Here is a 9,589-nt window from a genome sequence, read left to right as displayed (position 1 = left end):
GCGAATGTGCTGGGCCGGTGCTCGCCCTGCTGAGGGTGCGGCCGGCGCCCGAGGAGGGAGGGGGCGGGGTTAGCGGCACCGTCAGCCGCGCGTGTGCCCCGGCCCTGCGGCCGCCGCGCGCCGCTGGCAGCGGGGATGGCGCGGCCGGTGAGGAGGTGCGTGCGGCTTCTCCCGCGCCCGGTGGGGAGAGGATGCGAGGGACGCAGGGCTCGAGGCTCGAGACGCTGCCGGCCCCGAGGCACGCGGGCGGCGGGAGCTCGCGCTCGCTCGGCGGTGCTGGGCGGCGGTTCCTAGAAAGCACCGGGCGCGCGCGCCACTTGCGGCCGTTGCCCGCTGAGGGAGGGAGGGAGGGAGGGAGGGAGCGGACGGGCGGGAGGGCCTCCACCGCCCTCGGGCGGGCCCCGTCGGAGCCCTGCGCCTCCAGGCTGGGCTTCTCCGAGCGCTGTTGCCGCACGGGGATCGAGGGCGGGCCCAGTCTGTTCCCCGTCCAGCTGGAAGGAAGCGCGGGGTTTCACCCTGGGGTGGGCGGCGGGGGCGGCCGTGTCCTGCCCCGGCGTGTAGCGCCCCTCGGGTGGATGCTTGGCTGAGGGGGGTGCTCGGAAGTGCGGCGTGTGCTCCCGCTGGGTGGGATAACACCGGTGGCACCGTCACGTAGGGAACAGCCGAGGAGGTGCACGGAAAACACTTTTCAAGGGCTTGAAGGTGACCCAGGAGAGAGAGAGTTTCAGTTGCCCAGTAGCAGTTTTGGGTTGGTGTGTACACAAGGAGAGTACAGTGCTCCCACAATGAGAACAGCAAAAAGCACTGTTATTTTAAGGTTCAAAAAAAATCTAGAAGCTATTCCTGATAACCATATTGTATACTGTAGCACTGGTTATACTCACATTTGAACGTGTGTTGCGTTTTTCCTGTCAAACATGACTTGCCCAAAAATCAAGTGTTAGCAAGTCAAGACACTTGATCTGAAAGGATTCATAGCGTATGTTTTTTTGCCACAGGAACAAGAAAGTTGTTGATTATTCTCAATTTGGGGACGTGGAAGATGATGGTAAGTGGCATATTCCTGTACGTAAGAAAAATGTGAAACGCTAATGTCACCACCCAAAACACCATCAGAGCGTCTTTACTGAATTAGTTCCTTGAGAAGGCCATTAACTGTTTTCATTGGAAGTAATCTGGGCACACTGGTAAATATCCTAGTTCAACAAGAATATGATGGCTGTAAGCCAGAGTATAACAACAGCGTGTCAGCAAACTGGTGAACACATGGAGTCTTGTTGCAGGAAAATCTGTTTCTCTCCCTGCCTCAGTTTTTAGTGGTAATTGGTTGCTCCGTGTCCTCCTGATTATCAGTTCAGAGGATTGTAAATCAGAATATAAAGGTGTGAGTTGTCTGACCTAGATCTAATGTCTCTCCTACAGCTCTGTGATGGGTTTCAGGTAAGGTCATAGCAGTCAAATTCTGAGTTCCACTGACCTCAAGAAAAATAGGTTGCAGACTATTTGCTTTCACAACAGTCCTTCTAAGCCCTAATGGGTGTTATGCATTTTTCTTACAGAATTTGTTGGCTTTCGTGGTTTGTTGTTTTTTTTTCTCCATGCTGTTGGCAGGGCACAAGGAACAGTTTGAATTGGTGGGAGGGGGAGGACAAGAGTAAATAATGTTGAAGGTCTCATGTGAATCATATGGATTAACGCAGATTCTTAGTTTAAATGTGTTGTGTGACTTTTCTTGGTTTATAAGTGACCATTTGTAATATTAAAGAAAAGGGTAAATTCTCAAACATTAGCGATCTTATCTAAGGTTGTCCATCTTTTAGGGAATACTGAAGGTTGTTATTTTTTTCCTTATTTTGCACTGTGATCTGCAGTGTCTTCAGTTGGAAGAAAGGCAGTTTTCATGCCTTCTAATTCTCTTTGAAAATTGGAGAAATGCATTGTATTTGGTAAGAGACAATATGAAAATTGTAGAAAAAGGGCAGTGGCCTACTTTTTTTAAGAATGGGCGTCATTAAGGGGATCCGTTTCCAAGACACCAAGAACTCAAAACTTGGTGACAACTTGGTGACAACTCAAACTTAATGACAGTGGTTACTGTTATAATTGATTGCTGTTCAGCATATCGAAAGGTGAACTTCTTGTTATTGAAAATCTGGTAGCGCATTGAAAATTGAAGCTTTATTGCCTTATTGGTAATAAAAACTGAAATCATTACCTCTTGAATAAAAGCATATGCAAAGGGCTCTTGTTAAATTTTAATTTAAAATGCATTTAAGAATAGTATAATTATAGTCGTGTTCTTTAAAAATAGAATTCATTTAAAAAAGGTTATCTTTGGTATATTTTCATTGTGTGATGAAATTAAGTTGAATGACTTCTTTTGGCCTTATGGAAGAATATAGGAAAACTCATTAAAGCTTGTTGCTGTTTCCCAAACAGATGAAGACTTTGCATGTCTAGCTGCACCTTCAAGCAAAAAGTCCAGAACACAGCTCAAGGAACCAAAGAAGGAGAAAAGAGAGAAGCAAAACCAGCCACCCAAAGAATTGACTCCATCACAAAAGCAGACACCTAGTAAAAGGTAAGAAATGTTGCAATGTGGTCGGCTCTGCATACAGATGGATTTCAGTAACAATATTTGTTTTTTCTTCTTTTTTTTTTCCCTAGAGTGTTAAGCAGCTGAGAATAGACAACTAACCAATGAGTGTGATTAAGATTTTCAGCTTTATTGGTGTAGTTGCAAATCGGGGGTAATGTGATTATGCACAGAGTCAGGAAAACTTGCCTGAGTTCAGTAGTGAGCTGCATCTATTTTGTTATAGGCCTAAAAACCTCCAGCAAGCGGCCTGCATAGGTGCAGAAACAAGTTCGCATGCCTGATCTTGTCTTGATATCCCTACAGTGCAAAATCACAGTAACAGTTCTGAGTTACTGAGGACTCCTAAAACTGAGAAATACAAAGACAAGTTTGACTCCTTAAAGAAGAACATATTTAAAGCTTGACAGAAAATACAAAGGCAATGTCAATGAAAAAAGAAATCTGATCATTTTGGTGGTGAAGTTGTGTATGAATATTACATTTCAGTGAGGTATTTCAAGGAAATGTAAACACCTTTCTCTGTGATAATACCAGTTGTTAGTTCATACATAGATATACACACAGTGTTTTGCAATCATAATACTTCTAAGCGTGGTGTACTTTACATATTAGTGTGTACTTTGTCTAAATCTTTTCAGAAAGTTATATTCGTAATATGATATACTATATGTATGTATTGAAATATTAATGTATTTTAATTTTTAAAAGTTCAGTGAGTCATCAGTAAATCTGTAATAGTCATGTCATTGTTTTATTATTTAGCATATTTGGTTTTCCTTTTTTTTTTTCCCCCAGGATATCATTGGATGACAAACTCTATCAGAGAGATTTGGAAGTTGCCTTAGCCTTATCCGTCAAAGAAAAATCTGCAAATATTCTTGAGGTGCAAAATTCAGAAGAACAAGGTTATTTTACAGTTCAATGCAACACTCTTTATTTATGTGTAGTGAACTCAAATATGACTTAATATATTTCACAGTGATATAGGGCAAAAGTCATGTTTTATTACAAAATGTCATGATAAGGAAATGAGAACTTCTTGGTAGTGCCTGTCGTCTTATGTTCTGTGAGGAAAACAAGATCTTCCAATGGTATGGTCTGATTCGAGACAGATAAAAATGTTAGCTATTTTCATTTCTTAATATCTTGACTTTTTATAACGTGTTTTTTGTATACTAATATTTTATATTGTTTCTTTGTTTGTTTTCTGGATCCTAAAACAGGTAAGAATATTGAATCAGAAAATGTACCCAGGAAACCCCTTTTTTCCAACTGCAGTGTAGACAGTGAACTTCTAGGTAAGTTGTTCTCATACTCTTGTCTTTTCAGAAATAGCTTTTCAAGATACATTTAAGTAGCTTATCTCTTCTTTGTTTCCATTGGTTTCTGTTTTTCATTTACATGAGGAAAGGGTCTTTCTCTTAAATAAAGGCTGAAGGATGAACAACACATTAATTTTTTCATTAAAAATTTAGTCCCAGCCTTAAAATGGGAAAACCTGTGCAATGCTGAATGAGATTGTTACAGACAGCTAAGAGTCAGTTGGAAAAAGCAACAGACGTGATGTTTTTAGATGTTGAGTTTATGTACTTCTTCAGGAAGCTATGCTTATCCTCAGCTCCTCAATGGGTCCATAATGCCTAATCATCAGGTAGATGTGACCAAAACATTTACTGTGCTACTGGAAACTTGTTCATTTATCCAGTTTTATTTTTGGTCTTCTGTCCTTTCATTAGTTTGATAAATATAGATACAGATATATAGATGTATAGATATAGATATATAGATGTATAGATACAGACACAATATCAATATCAATTGATATATAGATCAGTATAAAGATAAATGTTGATAACTTTCACAGCCAGTAAGTACAGTTTGGTCACTTCAAAATGTAAAATAAGAATCACATGAAAACAAGTTCCAATGATATGCTTCTCTGTAGTTTACTTCAAAATCACAGAAATGGACTCTGGGGACTTAAATACCTGCTCCTTTTTGAAAAGGAGAACAGATTTACTGTGAATTTGAATTAATTAGCCTACCTTCTGTTTTCTAGGTCTTAATCGGGTTATGGATGATGATGATCCTAGGGGAGACTGTAGGCAAAGGGCAGCAGCATCTAAAGTTCCAGCACATCAGAAGAAGTTACTGACTGTTGACAGTGATGACACAGACCGTCCTACTGACTCTGAGCCAGAATCTGTACCCAGTGAGTTCTTGTCTCTAAAAACCCTCTCCTTAGATGTGCTTTGAATGTGATGCCTTACATTTAGTTTATATTTTCGGTGAAATGCATACTGCTTCTACTGTATCTTCCCTCCCCCCTGTACTGAAGCAGCATCTCTTAATACTTGTGGCATCTCAACTGCACTTTGACACTAAATCTAAACACTGGAGCCTATTCATGCACATTCCCCAAACTGGCAAAAATGGTACTACTTCTCTGCATTTGCTACAGTATGTCAGAACAAATTTATTGCACCCTCCTTGTCCAGGAAAGTTTTGTCACTTTGAAAAGCCTCTGTTCTTTTCTCTATTTGTTGTCTAGGGTTTGCATCAAAACAGCAACTCTAGAGTAGTATCAGGTGTTAGGGCTTTCAGTATTGGCTTTGTTTAAGCTTGTTTAAAAAAATAAGGAGCTTCCCTTCTTTACGTCCTCCAGTTCTCAACTCTTAGAAAACCATGCTGCATCTGACTGGAGGTCAGCCTAGCCTCATACTCTGGTTCTGGTAGCAGCCTAGTACTAAATGCCCGCAGAGTATGATAGACGTCTCTCATTCCCCAATGGTTAATGAGTCTGTATTCATTCTTTTATTCCTTACTGGAAGGTTTATTGGAAAATATTTCTACTATTGTCAGTGAAATAAAATATCAGAGGAATAATAATCCAGATATTCCTGTTGATAGAGAACTGTTTACAGGATTTGCTAATGTCTGGAGTTTTTTAATAATAAATCTATAAAATCTTTCTTACAGCTGAAATTAGACATAGAGTCTTCCCACTTTAAATAGTCATGACTTAGAATACATAAAAATCAGAAGTCTTGCCAAATAATTTTAACTTTTTCATCTTGCACATGTGGAATATTGGTAATTCTGCTGTTAAAATCATTATTGTGTGCAGTTTACACCAGGGCATTCCATTATTAAAGTACAGAGCAAGAATTCTGTAAATACAGAATGTTTTAAGGAGGGTATTTCTTTCTCAGTTCAGCCTGAAAATACATGCAAATTTGTTTTGCTATATGCTTAAGGTATCCTGGTTAGAAGGCCCTGGAGTAATAGTAAATTGTATTTCCTGTAAAGAGATGCCATCCCTTTTCTGTGCTGTAGGTGATGAGGAGTCAGAAGAAGATTCAGATTATAGTGAAGGTGATGATGAAGACTTTGCTATGGAAAAGAAGAAAGCCAAAGGAAATAAAAAGAAAGCCAAACAAAAGATGCCAGCTGGAAGAGTGAAGAAAACTCCCAAATCCAAGATCAATAGTACAGGTAAGTTTGTAGTATGAATTTGAAATACACATCTTTATAAGTTCCTTTTATTTTCACTGGAGGAATAGATAAATTTGGCTGACAGACTGACTGTAGGGTTATAGTGAAAATGACTATATGCAGAGTAAAGGGAGGAGAGTAGAAAAAAAAAAACCCTGAAAGAAAAGGCACTGTATAATAAACTAAGACTCCTTACAATAAAAGCAGACATAAGTGAATTGACAAAGTTCATTTCTTCTTATATAACTACACCTAGCTTTTAAGAAAAAGTTAAATAACAATGAGTGATCTGAGGATTTCAATTTTTTTTAAAGTTATAATGTCAGAGCCTCCTCTTGCAGTTGCATTTATGAAGTTTTAATTCAAGGATAGCTAACCAATGCTAGTGTTGCTAACCACTTGGTGAAAAACATTAAATAGGCATGCCTTTCAGAGATAATTGTTCGCTGTGTTGCTAACGCAATTTACTTTATCAGTTTAAGATTTACACCATGATAAGAATATTCTTATGTCTGACTTGGTAATGTGTTTTGATTTCAAGCCTGAGTTTACAGCATGTAATTTAGTTTAGTTTAAAATTAGTTTTACTTACGACAAGGAATGGTTTCCTTTGCGTAGCTGGCAGAAGAATCTTCCCTCTTAAAACTTTTCTATCTGGCAGGTCTTCAACAAGAAATTGTTACACTGCTTATTTTCAAACCAGGATTGAAATTCTAGAGTAATAGAGGACTGACTGTGTAAATATATGCTGTTAAAGTTGTGACAATCTAGTAATATCCTCTGTTTCACTCAATGGGGAGAGCTTGTGCTGTAAAATGATCTATCGTCTTATGTACTGTGATGATTTCTCTGGTAAAGAGTACCTTTCTAAGGTCGCTTTTATTTTCCAACTAAGTATCACCTGTAGTTTCTCCTTCACGGATAACGGGACAAAAATCTGAGCCAACACAAAAGATGATGTCCAATTCTTCAGAAGCAGCTGGGAGGCCTTTACATACATCGAGTCCTGTAACAGACAAGAAGCCTAAATGGATACCACCAGGTACCTGTAAGATTAGAACCATAAACAGATATATTAGTTGACTTAAGTTGACTTAAGTTTTTAGCAATCTCTCCTAAAAGAAACAAATAGACAGTATTTCAGAAAAAAATACTGCCCTCTTCTAATGAAAGGTATTCTTTTGACCTTAGATTAAAAAAAGAAAAAACCAAACTATCTCCATGCTGCTTTTTCTATTACAGCATTATCCTTAACTCCTTTCTGTGGGGAGGATAATAAAATATTTTCCAGAGTGTGCATCAAATCTTAATCAAGAGATTGTCTTGTGGCCATTTCTCTCTTACTATGAGCTTTCTTTATCTATGGTATGTGCTGCTTTATAATCTATTCTGGACAAAAAAGCTTAGAAGCTTTATTTTCTTAAGATATTTGAGCATGCTGCTGCTGACTCCTGCTTCTTTCCTAGGTTTTTCTTAATATTTACTGTTCTTTTCTGTATGCATTTCTTTCTGTTTGGCTCCTTTCTCTCAAGACTCCTATTCCCACTTGGAATTGTGTTCAATTGTGTGATTCTCTTTGGAGCACCTGAAAATGCACAGTACACTGGGGACAGTTTTTATGTGCTTGTCCAGCGTTGCTCCAGTGTGTTGCTGGTTAATTAAAACTGAGCACCATACCTGCTGCATTGGCTCCCAAATAGATTGATTGCTGGTGAGTATGCTGATTTTCATGTGCTTCAGTTGTATGGTGTTCAGACCTTTTTGCAGTATCTTTAGAACACCTTTTTGTTCTCCTAAGAAAACTATAAAAAGACAGCAGTTGTATGATTTCCCCACCACCACCACCTCTAAACTTCTTACACTTTCTTTTCAAATTATTTTCAGCTGCATCAGGAAGCAGTAATAACTCTATGAAGTATGTTTCGGTTAAGTCACCTACTCAGTGTCTTAGACTTGGCCTCTCCAGACTAGCAAGAGTCAAACCACTGCATCCCACTGCTACCAGCAGTTAAGTGGTCAGTGACAAGGTGCCACGCGAAGGAAAAGTCTTTGGAAAATGTTTTGCTTATAAATAGTGGGTGGGCAGCAAAAGCTTCATGGTGTCATCTGTTTTGGAGGACTGTTGTTTATGTATGTGTCTAATACTATAATGAGTTTTTATTCTGCAAAATGCTAGGCATCCTTAAGTGCTACTGAATAATAATACTATTTAATCAAGGTGACATGTGGGCCACCAGCTCTGTGGTATATTATAATCAGAGATGTGGATTTGTGATAATTTTAATTCTCTGATATCTAAACTCTTGGCATTAAAATAGCCTAGATGGCACTATGTCAGTTATATAATTTGATATCTCAAATGGGTTCTTAACACAAGTGGAAGTGACAGTTTAAAAAATATTTCTTGGAAGAGTGAAGTTATCACTTTCCACGCCCTTCTTGGAAAGTTTGTCACCGCTCTCAAAATCTGTTAATGTTTGCATATCTTATATGTGGGTTTTAATGAATTTTTGTGTATTATAGATAGAAATGTTTTTAGAATGTTGTATTTTTTAAAAAACTAAAATAAAATACTTTATATAGTCTAATTAATCATATTAATTGACTCTATTAATTTTGAAAATGACTTCTAAATTCTGGCTACATTCCAGAATAAGTGTGTTGCATGTGCATACTCTTGTTGGAAGTCAGCAGTGTTGACCAGTCTCACACAGTTTGGATTTTGCTTTGAGCACCTTGGTCTTTGTTGAAGACCGTGGTACCATGCATAGTTAGTGGATTTGTAAAGTGTTGAAGTGATAGTTACTGAGTAATGAGACTGAGCTTTCAAACTTACTAGTCCACAATGTAAATCATTTCCTAGCTGAGCATGTCGACTGTGTCAGGTGACACAGCAGATGCATTTCTCCCTGTGCTGCTTAAGGGATCTGGTCATGACTGAGTGAGCTGCATTAACAAAGGAATATATGGCCATATTGAGAGTAACGATGCAGGCAAAAGCATGGTGCTGCCTAAAGTAAAACAACGGTGTGACATATTACTTTTTAACTGTATAGTACTTACATTATGAAAACAAGATACTAATTAATGCATATTTATTAAAAACAATTTGCACATTGCCTTATGGAAGGAATGAGAAGAAATCTGTGGATGAAAATTTGTTTCTCGGAAACACGGCAACCTGAGCATTGTGACATATAATCTCGCATCATCCACATTTTGGATGCCTGGCTCCTTGCATGGAGTCACATAACCCTGAGTGAAGTGTGATCCAGTGAGCTGGGCTACATGAGTTCAGGAGGGGAGGCATGTGCCTGCTGCCTCTAGCGCTCATCTGACTTATTCACGAGTTGTCTCAGCTTGCTAAAATGGCACACCAAAAACCAGAAGATTGCAGCAGGATGCCATCGATGAGCTTGAAACTGCTTCTAAGCAAGGGTGAAGGAGAAGCACCCACAGGAGGAAAGGCAGGTATCCAAGGGTAATGCTTGTAAC

At 39.1% G+C, this 9,589-nt stretch overlaps 1 protein-coding gene across 1 annotated transcript; it reads left to right on the top strand.

The window, feature by feature from the left end:
* The first annotated feature begins 18 nt into the window (after positions 1-18).
* RAD51AP1 (RAD51 associated protein 1) lies at positions 19-8,691 on the top strand. Its single transcript, XM_075111322.1, has 9 exons — positions 19-155; positions 999-1,048; positions 2,440-2,581; positions 3,395-3,504; positions 3,823-3,897; positions 4,659-4,811; positions 5,936-6,094; positions 6,990-7,136; positions 7,979-8,691. The coding sequence occupies exons 1-9, from the start codon at positions 136-138 to the stop codon at positions 8,104-8,106; spliced, it is 984 nt and encodes a 327-aa protein (XP_074967423.1). The 5' UTR covers positions 19-135; the 3' UTR covers positions 8,107-8,691.
* The last annotated feature ends 898 nt before the right edge of the window (positions 8,692-9,589 follow it).

This window comes from Phalacrocorax aristotelis, chromosome 1 (genome assembly GCF_949628215.1).
Source record: "Phalacrocorax aristotelis chromosome 1, bGulAri2.1, whole genome shotgun sequence".
Classification (NCBI taxonomy): Eukaryota; Metazoa; Chordata; class Aves; order Suliformes; family Phalacrocoracidae; genus Phalacrocorax; species Phalacrocorax aristotelis.
This window is presented reverse-complemented; position numbering and strand designations above follow the sequence as displayed.